We start from the raw sequence: 17917 nt of genomic DNA, 5'->3' as shown, positions 1-17917 counted from the left end.
CAAATCGACTCACTGCCCACCTCCTACAATACGATATTTTCAACCATCTGCAGTCTGGTTTTCGAGCGGGCCATAGCACGGTTTCTGCTCTGGTGAAAATCACTGACGACATTCGTCTCAATATAGAAAATTAAAAAGTTACTGTCCTCACTTTATTGGATTTCAGCAGTGCTTTCAGTACTGTTGATTTTAATTTGCTTCTTGCTGTGCTTAGAACTTTAAATCTACCTCCCTTAGCCGAATCCTGGTTTCGTTCGTATTTGTTTGGTCGTTCCCAGCTCGTAAAGACCGGTGACATGCACTCGGACTGTTGTAGCCTTACGGCTGGCATTCCACAGGCTTTTTTCCGTCTTTATCGGTGGAATCACATCATCACTCACGTCTTCTTTCCATCTCTATGCCGATGACCTTCAAATCTATACTGCAGCCCGTCTTGAAGATGTAGTTACTGCTATCCGACCTACAAAAGGTTTCGGTATGGGCTAAGAACTACGGACTTCTTTTAAATGCACAAAAGTCCCAAGCCATAATTATTGGCAGTCGCCATTCCATCTCCAAGTTTGAGTCTATGGTGATGCCCAATTTAGTTTTGAACCACCACCATTATTTCTTTTTCCACTTCAGTTAAAAATTTGGGCATCATAATGGATCAGACACTTTCTTGGTCGGAGCATGTCGCCGATGTAAGTCGTAAAATCTTTGCATCACTTCATTCCCTCAAGCGGATACAGTACTTTCTTCCTCTGTCTACCAAATTTATGCTCATACGCACTCTTCTTTTTCCTATTCTGGACTATGGTGACGTCTCCTATCTTGATCTTTCGGAGGACCTTCTTAATAAATTGGAGCGGCTGCAAAATCAATGTATCAGATTTGTGTTTGGATTGAAAAAGTACGACCACATTTCCAAGTTTAGAGATGAGTTGAAGTTGTTGCCTATTCGTTTACGTAGAAATGCTCACATTTTATGCTTCCTCCATAAAATCCTGTTCCATCCCACTTCACCTAGCTATCTACGTGAGCGTTTTCAATACCGTCAGGCTATGGGTGACCGCTTGCGTTCTGGCACCAATTTGCCCCTCGTCCTTCCACAACACAGTTCCCAAAAATATTCGAACTCGTTCACAGTAAATGCTGCCCGTATGTGGAACCTTCTCCCGGTCGAGGTCAGACAATCGCCTTCGGTTCGGGTTTTCAAGGGTGCTCTTTTGAAATTTTGGGATTGTTCAAACTCCACATGTTGGAGCTTTTGAAATATTTATTTACATTTGATATATTTATTTATAGTTTTATTTGTGCATTCATTTTATTATAGACTTTGTATGTATTAATGTATCAACATTACTTAATATATATGTATTCGTATATGATTTATTAAATTTATCTGTGTATTTATTGAGTATAGTAAATTCCATTTCTCTTATCTATTTTTAGTGCCACCCCAAAAACCAACTTTCCTCTCAGATTTTCAAAGGTTAGTTGGAAGAAATCTCTTTATGGGATAAGCTCGCCTTTGTACACAAATATTCAAATTGTTTCTGAAAATTTGTAAGTTACTTGTGGTACAATAAAGTGTTTAAATAAATAAAGCTCTTAACGATTTCAGTTTCAAGGCAATACCTCTCCTCTGACAGCGTCTTTATTGAGTAATGCTCTTCCGTATTACACCTCGATACTTATTAAAACGACCAAAACAGTCTTGAAAAAGTCGTCTAGTTCACAACAATATTATTTGCATTTGGCCATTAAGCCTAGCTACGTCAACGAAAACACGTTACTATACGCTAGCTATCTTTGTTTAATTACGGTTAGACGGAAAAATATATATACCACTACTGTAATTAATATCTTTGAATAAACCTACATTTTGAAAAAAATAATCAAATTGGAAAAAAACCCGAAGAATTTTCACAATTTTGTTATTCTATCAAGCCAAAATGGCTACACCGATTTCGTTGAAGATTGGACATTAATTAGAATATGATTTATAATTTATGACATACGGTACATTACATTACATCCTGATGTTTTATACTGGACTAACCTCATTAGGTTCGCTGAGCTCGAAGAGGTCGAGGCGGTTAGCGTTCCATTGCTGGATCATGTTACGGAGCGCCTCGCGCTCCAGCATCCGCTTATCCGCCGCGTCCATCGTGTCACCGCATCAAGTCAACCTGAAATTATCATAAAATCCTGTTCAAATGATGCTTTCTAGTAATCAATTAATGTCTGACAAGTTACATGTGTTTCCTTACCATGGCTCACATCAATAACATGCAACATGTTGAAGAATTTTAAAGTGCTAATTTCAATAAAAACCATAAACATTAATGTCGAAAGCTCAAAGCCAACACTAAGGGCCAAAGAAACTAGTATACTTTGAATAATAGATATGGTATAAAAACAAAGCGTTACAAGAAAACCGGCTTCATGTTAACAAGTGGAGACAACCCACACCAGACCAGTATAGTGTGTTACCTCTTATTGTCTAGATACTCCTTATGGTACTACTAAGATATCATGCGTATTTGAACAATACGATAATTGGCAGCTAATGAGAATGACACATCATTAATTATTACACGATCACACCGTTCAATGCACATTGTTTTCAGTTACGATCCACCAAAGCTACATCGAAAAAGTGTAGTGATATCTTAGAAATAAAATCCAGGATAATTTCGTAATCAGGTAAATGCGATCTTAGAATACTTTTGAACAATAGTATCTTAATACAGGGAAATTTACCATTGTGATGTATAATTTGGTTACATATGAAATAAAGGTAATTTATATTTACAAAAATTTCAGTGTAACATGAGGTTAATCCCCTACAAATGATCCACCGCCAATTTTAAATACCAACGATCCAGTGTACACCTATTATGCAACTCCCAACCGATCCCCTTATTGTATTTGTAAGGTAAGTACAGTCAAGAAAAAAAGAAGTCATAAAATCAAATATTGATTTATTGAGCGATTGTGATAAAATGTTATAATTATCAGACATTTTTTTGTGACAAGTAAACATATTATATCACTAGTAACAAAAAATCAGTAATATGTAATATTTCAAACCGAAATTTTTCTAAACAGTGGCTAACTGTGATATTCCCAGTCAAAAGTTGGTCAGTGACGTGTTCGTGCCATTTATCGATTGCTATTTCTTTTCTTAATCGTCGCTTTGTTAGTAGGTTTGTTAACTGTAATTTATATTTATTAATATGCACAATTTGCAAATGTGCGTCATCTATTGGAGCTTTTAAACGTTTTTCGGATTGACTGTATCACAGTATCTACTAAAATTATGCTTGTAAGTACCAGGGTATCAGTCGGGAATAAAATAGATTTTTTTATGAGAATAAAAAATTCTATTCTCCGATGGAAAATAGATAAATATTATGAAATAAAACGGATCCGCCAGAGGATCTGTTTACAGGATTAGATGGAAATAAGCCTAATATGATATTCTGGAATTCTGTTTTTTTATTACATCAAGTGACGGGACGAACAAGTCGTGCGCCCGATGGTAAGCTACACGCCTGTCCATAACAGTTACAGTGCCACACACGAGCTTTAAATTGCAAAGATCTGAGGTGCATTGCCACTACGTCCGTCACCCTGAGACATAGTTGACAAGTCCCATGCGCCTGTAATGTCACCAGCACCTTTACCCCTCAAAACCGGAACACGGTAATGCTGGCATTACTGATTGGTGGCAGAAATAGATAAGGTGGCAGTATTACCCTGGACGAACTCTTTTACAAGGAGTTCTACTGCTACTAAAATGATAATGAGGAACTCTGTATTGCTTTATATGCTTGCACTTAATTAAGGCAATTGATAACTGATTAGCTTGTATACAAACACGCTGTATAAAAACTGCACACAGTGTTTGTTGGTGGTCGAAATATAGCTCATGTATCTAAGTACGAATCTAACTTCACAGTGAACTTCATGGGCTCCATTCACATTACCACGCAACGAAAGCGAATTTTTGCAACGAAATTGCACATCGTATAATTTTTAATAAAAAAATCTTTATGTCAATTGTGTAACGTACAAACTAGATACGATACGGCAGCTGAGGGTATTCCCGAACTGCGCGAGAATTCTTCAGAAGAGGCGCGACCTGTTTTATAGTTTGTACGTTACACAATTCTCATTAGTTGAGCCCTAAGAAAGAATGGAGAATCAAAATTAATGTCGACGTGACTTATGTATCGTTAAGCCTGTCAGCGAACAGGTGTTCTCTTGGGTTGGGTTCTGAAATGTTATGTCTGTAGGAGGCGTGACAGGAACAAAAAATCTTATTAAATTCGAAATGAGTAAAATGCAAAGTAAAATATAGATCATAAAACAAAAGAAATCTCTACGTCACAATTTTCACGTAAGACACCGCAGCTCCTATAATGTGATATAACTAAACAGAGTAAATTTCATGATAAACCTTACATTGACACGAGGAATAAAAAGAAACTAGCTGTTCTTGACAGTCTTTACAAAGTTAAATATATACGCTTCTATAATAGATATCCAAAATTTGCCATTTACGTATGTATGGAAACAAAGCTTTACACTAAGTGGTAAGTAAGAAAATTGCATTACACTCCTTCAGCGTACTTGAGTGACAAAAATCCACGGCAATAACTCGTATAGCTCTTTCAGGTTGTCTCGATCTATGATAAATGATGAATATTTACAAATATGTTTATTTACAAAGATCAACACCTACTTTCTTACTGATTATTGTCAAGGGGGCACAGTCCCTTACGATGAAATAGCAGAGTTTAATCAATGTTACGATTTCAAGTGTAATTTTCTTAACTATGAAATAAAGATTATTTGAGATTGCGTTTGGGGCTAACAAACGACCAAAAGAGTGTATCGTTAATTACCTGCAGTACACCTGATGCTAACAACACGGAATGTAACATGTAAACTAAGCAATTTCTCTCGTCGACCTGAATAACCCGAGAGAAAAGAGCAACCATAAATCGAATTTTATAGCCGCACCTACAGTGTTACAACGAAAATGTTATTTATATAAATGAGATAATTTTAGAATTTATACAGTGATAACGTTTGATAACACGACAATATGATACTCGACAATACCTGGCGAATTACAGTTTATAGGAGTTAATAAGTAGAATTTCGTCACCTGGAACATGACGAATAATAATCATGTGAACCTGTTATTGGTGGCTACACCGATATCTCAGCTAATAGTTAGCAAACAGCGTTGTTTCCGATCACCTGTCATTTTCTTTACTAAATTTTGATTGATGTAACAATCGCTTAGACCGACCAAGTCTGACGATACCGATACCTTGCGAAACGTAAACCGGAACCAAAAAATATCGGTGAAACTGTGAAATAAAGCAAATATAGTAGCTATAGTAACCATTCCATGGTATAGAACAAATTGAGGTCATGCGGTTGAGCTTATTTAGAAGCGCTTTCTATAATCGACTACCTTAATTAATCAAGATTTGAATAGGACACCTTATGTTTCGTGAAGGTAATATTAAATATATAATGAGGATTTTTCCATTCTATTTAGGTAGGTAAAACTAAAAGTAACGTATAGAATAAAAATGTTGCAAGTGGGCGGTTCCTGGCATACATCATGCGCCGGCGCACCTACACGAGCACGCTTGCGCTGTATTTATAACGTAAACATATGGCCCTCGCGCCGGTCATGAAACGATCGACCACCAATGCCCGTAAAATCCTCACTCTTTACTCGAGGTGGAAGTAGATAAATATTTATGTAATTTTATGGCACATCAATCGATTAAAAAGCATAGGTACGATCATTTTTCGGCCAAGCAACTATTTAAAACTATGTAACAACATATAAGAACTACCTAGCATTTAAAAACAGAAAACATAAACGTGAAATAATGAAAAGGAGAATGAAAACTTTATCAAGTTGAATGATTGATTGATGATGACAATGAATTATCATTCGTTTTAATTTGTCGACTTCGAAATATAAACGACTCTCCAAATTACATGAACGATAAAAAATTATTGTCTTTAGTGTGAGAAAACTAATAGGTCAATGAAACCAAGGGTTTTTATCTCTACCAATCTTATCGACCTTGTTATGTTACATTTAAAGTATCGATATGTACATTATAGTACAGTTCATCGTATTCGTTTCGCGTTATTCGGAATCGTGCTTCCTATTTCAGTTTTCATCCGAAACCAGTTTATTAGTGTTAGCCGTCAGTAACCGAAACACCCGTCAGCGTTGTTATGGTTGGTCTCGCTTCCGCTATTCGAATGCAATACACGTATGGTAAGTACAAGGTACGTATTCAATGTAGATCCAGAGCCACTTCGACTCAACATCAGTGTTATTTTAAAACTAAAATTATCCATTTACTCACAAGCATGGGTCTGTTGCCCAAGATCGCACAATAATATCCACATTAAGATACTTAGATCGTTGGCACGTAAACAAACACGTCTCGGTAACTTAGGTAACCAGTCCTCAACGACTGTATCCTTGTAGTACCACCGTAACAATGACAACTGTAAATTAGTGATAAGTCTGTTAACGTTAAAATGAAATTGATTTATTATTTTTGGGACAATTTCTAAATATGCAGATATTATATTACTTGATACAGATAAATAGTGTGTAAATAGTGTGGTTTTGTCTTACGCATAACAAAATCGGGGTTAGTCGTTTATTTTCCCAGCAGTAAAGGGCCAAATGTGCCATGTAGCAAAGGAGGTTGTCAATGGTACCGGAACTTCACGCTTGGTCGCCGACCTTGCCCCTTCCTGTGACGAGCGCTGATCTCGCAAACTAGACGTACCGCACTTATTACTATTTTGATAAAAACTACGTGAGTACGTATAGGAACAGTATATGAAAAAAACTTACAGTAAAAACTGTAAACAGAAGTAGCCATTTATAAATTTGTGTAAGTATACCGAACAGTAAGAAATTGATCGATTGGTTTAGATACCAAAAAGAAGCCTATAGACACTAGCCTCTTTTATTTCTGTGTTAAAATCATAATGACTGTTAAATATGGCCTCTTACAGCCCTGTATTAATAATTGAATCCTAATACATATAAACAGGCGAACCTTTGAGCTACAAATTACTCTATTCTACGAAACAAACAGTGTTGGTGATATGCGGCAAGCTCGTATATTTGCAACTTCGCCGCATACAAAATTAAACAAACTGGGTTTAGTAACCTATGAACATGTTAAAACTATTTTAAGTGCAGCGTGGGAACGCTTGAGTTAAAATAATGAGATGGGTGCAAAAACTTTGAGCTGAGCAGCGACCCCTAGCAAGTGCATAGGGGCGGAACAAGTGGAGCTATCCACATTGCGCCCGCGCCACACGTTTAGACGATACAATACACTTCACAATTTCACGACTCCATCGGGATTCAGATATCACTAACCCTCTCGATTAACTTGCACTTTTTTTCTTTTAAGGTAATGTTACCCACAAAAAAACAAGGACAAAATGCGATCGTTCCCAGAGCGTGTATGCTTTACTACTAAATATAAGTTTCACATGTGAATTTTTATGTGTTAGTAAGTAGTTAGTAGCGCTTAAAAGAGCACCGTTTTTACTTGTCTACGTAACTGTTATTTATTTATGTAAGTTATTAGCTCTTATCAAAAACGGTTTCAAGGGTTGTCAAAAAAGGAGGAGGTTCTCAATTCGACTATATGTTCTTTTTTTTATGTATGTTACGCGATAACTCCGGTCCCATTTCATTTTGAAGAAAATCATCCACTTCGAAGGGTGGCTGTTCACGCATGATGATTCATTTTTATAAATAGCGCCTAACTTTAATTTAGGAGCAATTACTTCAATGGTTGATTTTGCTATTTCTCCAATTCAAGGCGTTTTTCTCTCAATATACTTTGTGTAGTGTCGTAGTGAGAACCTATTTTTATTATGTCCAGTGTCAAGTCCTGTATAGTGGCGAAGTGGGGATATTTCAATAAAACTTAGCAAATAGACGTAGTTCCACGTACTTTTGAGGTCGGTTTTTTAGTACTCTGTACTGATTCCGGATTTAAATCGCGTATATTTATTTTTTTCAAACAAAACGTTTCGGGCCCTTTACAGGACAAATATACACGATTTAAATCCGGAAAAATAGTTTAATTTCCTACAAGTTACATAACATAACAATTATAACATCTTATTTATTATTTCCATCACTTCTTTTTTATTCGGTGTAGAATTAATTTTGGTGCAATGTTGCTAGTAAACTACCTATAATATTGTTTTATTATTTTTACACAGTTAACCAATTAAATATCATTACTAGCACGTATAAAAAAATTGTCTGAATACGATTCCAAGTAACATAAAACCAGCGCGACGTTTCACTTCATCGCAAACGTTCCACAACAGCAATTTTTACTATTATTTTGATTGTTGTTTAACAACGAGGTTTTTCTAGCGGTTTTGTAAATTGGCCCCTTATAAACCAACATCTGTGACAAGACGTGGATGCATCATTAATATAATTGCGTGTTTGTAGAATCACCGGAATACTGAAACACGAGTGCAAAACGCACGATGATGGCATCGCGACTCGCGAGGCGTCACCCGGCAACGTGTCTGAGAACTTGGTTCCCTTGTGTTTAGGCTCCCACGTATGTTATGTAATGCAACAGTACTGTTATACTCTGTCACGCAATACTAATTGGCGGTAGAGTCTCATCTTCACTTCGCTCCGGCTCGCCTTGCGCCTTATCTCATTCCGGCTTAGTGACAGTTTAAAACCGGCTTTGTATCAACGCTGCCCTCCTTGTGAACGGACAACCACGGTTCTTCATTTCTTTTATCAGTCACAGAAGGGATCAACAGTCTTGACAACTGCCTTTTAAAACGTATCTAACGTACAGGGTTGTCTTCAATTATAAAGTTTTTTTTTATAATTGTATTAAAACTACATGTTTTAATACCCGCAATGGCATATTGAAAGGTTTCTTCAGGTTAATTAAAATTAACACATTGAGTCACCTTGCACATCTATTATTATTTATAATCTTTTACATTGGTACTTATCATTGATATATGTATACAATACTACATCTAATAATACAAAGACGGCATAATAAATAAACTTATAAGTTTGCATAGTTAATAAACGGAATGCAAAGGTAGCAAGCCGAAGGTAAGATATGAGTCACATAGCAAGCACGCGAGACTCGTCGACTTGCTAAAGCTCCAACCTAAACGACTCTCAGCACAAGTACTTAAGGGCATTTAAGTTCTCAAAAATCTACAGTGAGATGATTATTTGATTTCGCTGATGCTTATTCACTATAATTAATTACAATAAACACAAAATGTGTTATCATCACAATCGAGATAATACACTGAAACTAAACATTGTGCGCAATAGTAAATTACAGACATTGTGCAATTATTACGCGGTAGACAAGACTCGCATCAAGGGTACGTGCACCTGCTCGAGACATAAATGCATTCCTTGGTAACTCGTGACTCAATTTCTGCAGAGTCGAATAACAATTTGACACAGAGATCATATTAGCAGGTTTCGAGTTTCATAAATAGTGGAGAATGGACTAAAGTATCAAATTTCGTCGAATGTCAGTAGTTTCGTCGCTGTCATTCGGTGATTTAGTATCTGGCTTTCGAGAGTCGTCTGTTGGCAAAGTGATAGTAGGGCAATAGTTAGCAGTCGGGTTTCGTTCCGGTGCGTCAGAGAGAGCCCGGCTTGGTTGGCACGCCGCCGCCACCGGTCACGTCAAGAAACTCGCCACGTCTTGGTGGTTGAGGCCAGGTACTGGGGCGACAGCAGGCGCGGAGTAAAGTGTGACGCCACAAAACTGACTCCATCGGCATTAGCACTCGGACAAATGACCGTGACCGGTGTCGACGCGTTCACTCTCTATGAAAACGGGACCGCGAAACGAGCGATTATATCGCATCACTGTTCGAAGTTTCGTGAAACGACTATAGAAAATATCGACTCATTGTTAAGTACAAAAGAGAATTACTGCGAGTGAAGTATACATGTTGGGTGTGGTATATCGACCACGCGGCCTTAGGAGGGTTGCCGGAGCCTGGCACGGCGTGTGCCATGCAATGAGAACCGCTTCACTTCACGCAGGCTCCCTTCAATAACGAACCTGACACGGAAAAATGTCATGATAACCCCGGATCAATTACCCCTCTTCCTCTACCAAATGCATTATCTGAAATATCATTCGGTAAACGTTAAATTGACTTTTTCTACTATTATGGCTTCCAAAATTTATAAAATGTTGCTTGTATTTTGAAACCGCCGAAATCGCAAGGCACCCGAATTAAAAAGATAATCTCAGACAATACCTCGCCTTGCGCCATTGATGTTCAGACAAAAGCGAGATGATGTTACCAGCTATTGTTTACAGAATCTGTTTTGCAAGTCGACGAGTTAAGTGTTAAATAATTTGCCCATTTCAATATCAAGCTCTATTTCCGACGAAGTAACGAAATGTTCTCACGTTCGGGTGGGTTCGCGTGATTAGATATCAATTACATACAACATACAAAAGGTACAGAGTTGCGTAAGCGTCCTCATTTCACTTGGTACTCCTTAGTGAGCACTAAGCCAATCAGTCGGAATACGAGGATCAATAATGCCACTCAACTATTAAATTAGTTCTACGTGACGCAACAAATCCGCACACTGCGCACCTTTGCAAGTATCAAAGTCCATGTAAACCCATATAAATTCATACGTCATCCATTATCTTAATATAAGGTACAATTCCCCTTTCCTTACTTACTGGGCAAAACAACAAAGTGCTTCGAATTCGTGATACGGAAACATAACTTATATCATAATCGACGTACGCAGACGCAGGCTCAAACAAAAAGTGTACACATAAACGCTGCCCATTCATGAATGTTCGCTCATTCTCGGCGTTTCACAATGCGAATATATGTATTATGTAAAATGTTTTAAAGTGTAAATCGGTCAATGTGGAATGTTCGTTCAACGCGGAGCTCGGTGCTCGACTTGCAGTAATTGAATTAGAAGCAATCGATGTACATACATGTACTCTACCAGGCATGGTGACGCCCCTCTCATTCAAGCGCCCTGCGGTCATTGTTCCTCAACGCGTCACATCATCGTATAATTACCAAAACCAAGTTTTAAAATGTGATTCAGTACAGTACGTGATCCATGCAATCAACAACCTACGTAATAGAAATTGATAGCGAGATTTCGTGTTAAATATCTTAATACCAAATACGTACATTCTTTGTATAAAAATCCACAAGCAATTGTTAGGTTGCCAACCTTCCGGCGAACAGCCCTTGCGGTACGCAAGCAACATGATCCGCAGACACAAATGAAAGCCCGACGTCAGAATTGGTACTTACTTAAAAAACTGGTTATAGTTAAGTGCCATTTACTGGCAAAAGTCGTGAAAGTTTTGGACGCTGCTGTGTTTTAAAATAGAAAACTTGTTTACTGACTTTTCCCTGCGAATTATGATATTGACACATGCGCGTGAAAATATAAGTATTTCAAAAATTAAAAATGCAACATAAATTCGTAATGTTGAATCGTATGCTTCAATGTCGAAGAAACGTAACGCGAGTACTTCCTTTCATTATTAATCTTCTTGAATAGGATCGTTTCTTGGGAGATAAACATATGCTAACACCGGTTGAAAATCTTGAAGGCATAGCCACAAGCAATGCGTTGATAGAAGCGGCCCCGTCTAGTGAAACCGTCGTGAGAAAGTAAAAAGAGGCAATCAGCAAGAGAAAAGCGCGTAGAAACCGAGGCGCTGAGGTACAGGTACTGCCTTAATGGGGTATTTAAAAATTCAGGACGAAAACCTCCGGCATGACCCACTGCGTTCGTCGTTTACATCGTTATTAACACGTTACGAACTTGTACCATTTCTTAATTGAGACACTATTGAAAAACAGCCTTTGTTTGTTAACACTTTCTATTCAACTACTAGCTAACAACAGCAAAGACCAATATTTGAACTTACGTTGAAACAATGAATCCGTTCGTCGAATTTGTAGACAGCAGTGATAGTACAAAATCTACGTCATGCTATCTGAAACAAATAAAATAAATTAATTGAAACTCTCATTTTATCACTAATAATGTTGGTCGGCGTGCAAAGGAGACCATTCATCACCAGTGCAACTATTAACCGTAACAATTGTGAATTGAAATAGTCACGAACTGACAGCCACTAATACTTACATACATAGTATAGAAATACTAACAACACGCCATGGATGTTTCAGTCAAAATTAATTATACAGAATGTCCTGAATTATTGAGATATATTATTATGTTACTTAAAAGGAATTAATCCTTATATTTGACCCTTGCGATCGGCATTATAAAAATACAGGACGTTACTTTATTTCACTTTTGTTAAGTAAGTTAGGTTTGATTCCCAGATGAGACAAGCAACTTTATAAATTCTTTGAATGCATTACAGTACTTTTAAACATAAAATAACGTCTCCTTGAAGCAAAATCCTATGTACATATATGTATATTTCAAATACTTTTATTTATTTATTTCATCTGTATTGCACACAAAATAGTCCAAATGGCGGACTAATGCCATTAAGCATTCTGTACCAGTCAACCGGAGGGTTGCGTACAGAACTTTCTCTCAGTGTGGCATTGCTCTGGGACACCTGTATACTATAACACTGGCATATTTTGATCCAACATTATTTGGATCTTACAAAAGTAGTTCTATGTTCTAACATGTTTATGTACAAGTAAGTTTGAACCCGATTCAAGGTTACGTGACGAACACACACCATAACAAATATCTTCTATAGTGTAAGAGCAGCACAAGCTGTGACAGATTGAGAGGCTCTGCATTTTTAATCAACTACGTCAAGTCAAAAAAATCCCTTATGATTTTAACATCGTTTAACCAAGGTAAACGACTCTTTTATGGGAAACTGTATACGTTTTTACAAAAAGATTCCGGAGCATATATTAAGATTATCATTTCCTAAGTTTAAAAAGTACATCAAAAATTTTTTGACTGAAAAGTCATATTACAATATTGAAACCTGTTTGTTAGATAAAGATGTATGGAAAGACGACATGGCTCCAGAATCTACACAAATTTGATTCAAAGTGTATTCCAAAGTATATTTAAGTTTATTTGAAAAGAGCAATCCCTAGAGTTACTTGCTCGTTCTTCTCAGGGAAGTTAGCGTAGTGAACGAGCACTAGCTTAAATGTGACGTTTTCAAGTGTAAATTTATTTTACCTGTGGAATAAATGATTCTTTAACTTTGACAGCGTATAGCGAATATGTGTATGTGCGTAATTGTGTTAATTGTTTCACCGCAGAACCTAAAGTACTTCTTAAATTTTAATATATGACGCCTCGTTGGGTTTGTCTCGGTTATCCGCGACATAGGCTAGAAATTTTAAGAAAAAATCCCATATAGCGTCTGTGTTACGTAAGTAAATACATATGTGGCACCACTGTATCTTTTGAAGAAATTCTTTTTTGGTCTACTCTTGTCCTATTTCGCTTTTTAATAAAATAATATTTTATTATAAATGTATATAGGCATATATTACTACTGAGAACAAGAGACAAAATTCGTTTTTGAAGTGAAAGTATGAGCCAATAATTAAAAAAAAACTGTACTACTACGAAAAACCGTAAATAAAAATACAAGTTAAAACCCGATTACTGCAAAATCTTATTCTAAAAAACTTAAGACAAGAGTGATTTTAATTTAGTTTTGACTCACTAACTTGTAATATTTCAGAGATAATGAGTCGTAGTTGGCGGTCATTATGCTTGTGGAATATTAGGACGGGCCTCCGAATTTGACGATCTCTGAAGCATTAGTTAGAACATAAATGAATCAAAATTATAATTAAGGTTTCGCTCGGGTTTTGACATCTAAATTTTATTGTTATACCTTCTTTTTTTTAATATATATTTTAGCGCAGTATCATGTGTGCTTGTGCGAATAAAACAAAGGGACCTGTCAAAAAAGTGGAAATATAAGAAGCTAATTCCATAAAAATTAGTACCGCAATCTGGTCGCAATCGCGGTATTGAGTCAACGTGCATCTGTGACTCATTGAGGCAACGACCGGGTGGTACCAAATCGCTTTGTTGCCAATTTAAGACAACTCTTATTGGGCAATTTCAATAGCGATACAGCAAAATAAGTGAAATAGAAAAGATTAATTTCCTTGTTGAGCATCTACTTCGAATAAGGTTAGATCGGATTCCAAGGCATTCAGTTGAGTACGTGAATCAAATATTAAACAAAAGTGTATAACGATATTAACAATCATATTTGCACTCAACGCCCAATATGGTAAGGTTCTTTACTCCCTGGACATAGCATTGGAACGTGATCGTATATAGCGACCACATAAAACCCATTCTGGACTAATTAGAATGTAGAGCTCGTACTGTTTCACAGTGACTCAATACAACTCGACATTCGGCGTATATGGCAAAAGGCATCGGCGACGGCACGTGTCATTATTGCGGGACCGACGAACCTATTGTGTCGAGCTTCATAATTTCCAAAAGAATAAGCTCAAGGAATGTCGCAATTATTTTCAAGAATTTCGTACTTATTGTACTTTTGCTACATGGAAACAGGAAATACTTTACTAATCTAGCTGATCAGCCGCGATAAAAGAAACACCGTCGACGTCGTGAGCTTGGGCACTTGTGGTTTAATGCCTCTTTACGACAAAGATGCAGTAATCATTACAAAGTAATATGTTTGTGTATGATTTAGACAGCATACTATGTCCCTAAGCAAATTGTATTTCAATTTTCAACCCGATTGTGTGACAATTTACACGAGCATTATCAAGATATACATGATGAACATTCAGGTGATGCACCTGGTGGATTCCTAAACTTCGACAACAAATACAACCTAATGAATACCTAAACTCGCGATTTAGTTTATATACTTCTTTTAAAAGCAGGTTGGTGTAATTAAAGAAACATTTGATTATTTTTCAAGCGCGATGTGAGTGCATCAGAGCGCAACATTCTGAAAAGTTCGTCGCGTGCGTAAACGCAGGGTTCGCCACGGATGCAGCACCGGAACGTTGGTTGGAAACAAATCAAATGAGCTTGGAGAAATTACTATTTGTCTCTTCTCATCTCACTGTATGGAATTACTAACATTCTAAATAATAATACGGCAAACGTTAACGGACATACGTGCCAGAACTATAATTCACACCAAGATATTATTTTCATATTTTTTAATGAAAATATGTTACTTAAACATATTTACTCACTTGTCATTTTATTCATGAGGAAAGCCTAGTTAGTGTTGATCTTTATTGATGAGTTTTTAAATATCTGTAATAATTGAATAAGTTATTTTATCAATAAAAAAGTAACGTCATGATTTTGTGTGAAAGTTCGAATGTACGTTTGTATATTTCATCAGTGTTTTGTAGAAAAAACGTAAGCGACATTTCAAGTTTTAGATATTAACAACTATTTTAAAAATGTGTATGTCCTGTTTTAAAATTCATTTTTAAAACTTAAAGTTAATTAAAGCAAAAATTGAATTTTAAAACAGGACATATATATTTTAAAACAGTCTTTAAAACCTAAAACATGCTTTTCGTTGCGCTTGCGTTTGAAAAATCTACTAAATGTCGATTATGCCCTTTCTACAAAACACCGACGATATGTTCGCAATAAATTGGCACGAAAATATAATAGGTACTCACATTTTTTAAAGGAATGAAAAATACACGCTTCCATAAAGTGAAAAACATGCAAAATGGAAGAAACATTTTTAGGCGCCGAACATAAAAATAATGAATTTGTGGCGTATCGATTAACCACTCTACAAGTCTTAAATATTGAATACAGCGTATACGAAATTCTAGAATTACACGACATTTCCAATGTCAAAAACACTACTTTTCACCTGTTAAAAGTTCCATCGCATTAATGAGGCGATTCCGTAAAAGGTAATTCTACATTTGCAAAGGCTTATTTTATAAAGTACTTGACAGAACTTTATACCGTAACATTACATGAGTACGATGGCGCGACCTCGTGCGTGTTGCTCCTAGTGACGGCATAGTAACCGGGCGATCTTGTGCTACTAAGTATAAGCTTTGTTTGGAATCTTGTTTGTCATCTAATGGACAGTTGAATATGCTGAACAGTTTTCACCATGTAAATTACGGCTATAAGCTTTATTAAATATTAATTAGCAACTTATTTTCTTTTGGAAGTAACATTTGCCCTAATTTAGTTTAGTTAGTAGTTAACTATTTTTCCGGATTTGAATCGCGTATATTTGTTTTTTCAAACAAACCGACGTTTAGTTAAGTTATCGACTTTATTTAGTTAACCATTTCTTCATATGGAGAACTATGACGAAATAAAATATGCTTCATAAAATGTATAATGTATACAGAAGATTAATATTATTTATCTTCACAAATACAAAATATACTTATAATCTGTCTAATGAAGACATGATTTTCAAATAGAACTACCTGAAAAAAAATATTTACAGTTAATTAGTTAAAAGATATAATTTTTAATTTGTACTGTTTGTAATAAACAAAATGCATAAATATATTATGTCTATTTCATAACTATTAAACCTATTTCAGTATGTAGCATGAAGTACTTAGGTGGTGATATGTCTCATAAACTAGAGCAGTGCAGGTATTATTAGCCTCAGTGTCATACTTTTTGAACAAAAACTGGCCTAATACAATTGACTTACAAATAAATGGACGACGGGTCTAATACAAAAAACACGAAAAAATGTCCCAAGTCTACCTATTTAAACGTAGTGACATGTAAAGGAATATGAAAAAGCTAAAACGTTGAATTTAAATTGTAATGTCATCGCAGTACTGTCTAATTTTGCTTGCTTCGCTGTCAGAAGAAACAAACGAAGACCAAAGCGTGAATGACGCTCTGTATACGATTTTAACGCCCTATAAGTTCGGACACTTTTTAGCACGGACCCGACGTCCATATAATTGTAAGTCAATGCCTAATACAATTTAACAGTACTAAACCTTTTATCATGTTATATCTTAGCACTACACTAAAATCTTGTGCTTGTCTATTTTTTACTGCAAAAAGAAATCAATGATACCGATTATTTTTCAAATTAAACAATTATAGCTTTGAATTTCACCTTTTGGCAATGACACGGCAATAACATTCTGTTTAATTTTACTGTTGCCTCGATTAAATGGCCCATTCACTACCTGCATGGCAGTCCGCCGCACAGGCAGGAGACTGCTCACACACTATCCCAGCCCATGTTTGGAGCCTCTCAGGACGCATTGCAGGATTGCAGGATGTCTTGCACGCTGTGACTACATTCATAATCCTGCAATACGCAGCAGATGTAGGAACTGACCTTGACCCAAGCCTAGTGGCTGCCATAAAGGAAATAATAATATACCCATCTTTAAAAGATCAAAAATACCTAAATGTATATAATGTACTTTACAAGTTTGTACATACTTTTATCAAATTATTGCACATTCAATTGGAAATACAAAAGCTATTATGTATTTAACATCTGGTTAAATATAATATAATCGTAACACAGCTACTCTTGTTATACACATAACAACTACATACAAATATTATATATTGGTACTATGGTATGTAATGGTTTCAAATATTTACTTTATTATTACAGTTGCAATTATTGTAAAATTTGCTCGTATTATTTCTATGCGAAAATTATCTGAGGCCTCGGGGGCGATAGAAATCCTCTTTTGAACAACCGCTGTCAAGTCAATTTAATACCTAATCACAATGACAACATTCCAATGATGTGATTATCTACCTGTACCACGGCAATTTATTCAAATATACATCAATAATATA

General features: G+C 36.1%; 1 protein-coding gene across 4 annotated transcripts in view; it reads right to left on the bottom strand.

Annotated features, from left to right (window-relative positions):
• The window catches only part of LOC113236920 (afadin), a 94547-nt gene that overhangs the window by 76325 nt on the left and 305 nt on the right, over window positions 1-17917 (bottom strand). For 3 of the 4 annotated variants that reach the window (XM_026473142.1, XM_026473140.1, XM_026473143.1), the window contains exons 2-3: window positions 12033-12101; window positions 2045-2174 (exon numbers count right to left, since the gene is read on the bottom strand). In XM_026473142.1, coding sequence (XP_026328927.1) covers window positions 2045-2152 — 108 coding nt within the window. In that variant the 5' untranslated portion in view covers window positions 2153-2174; window positions 12033-12101. Of the gene's footprint in view, window positions 1-2044; window positions 2175-12032; window positions 12102-17713; window positions 17766-17917 lie in introns of those variants that run through there. The other variant, XM_026473141.1, reaches the window with a different exon arrangement.

Source organism: Hyposmocoma kahamanoa, unplaced genomic scaffold (assembly GCF_003589595.1).
Source record: "Hyposmocoma kahamanoa isolate Upper Pololo Valley unplaced genomic scaffold, ASM358959v1 92, whole genome shotgun sequence".
NCBI lineage: Eukaryota > Metazoa > Arthropoda > Insecta > Lepidoptera > Cosmopterigidae > Hyposmocoma > Hyposmocoma kahamanoa.
The sequence above is the reverse complement of the archived record's forward strand: the minus strand, read 5'-3'. Positions and strand labels throughout refer to the sequence as shown.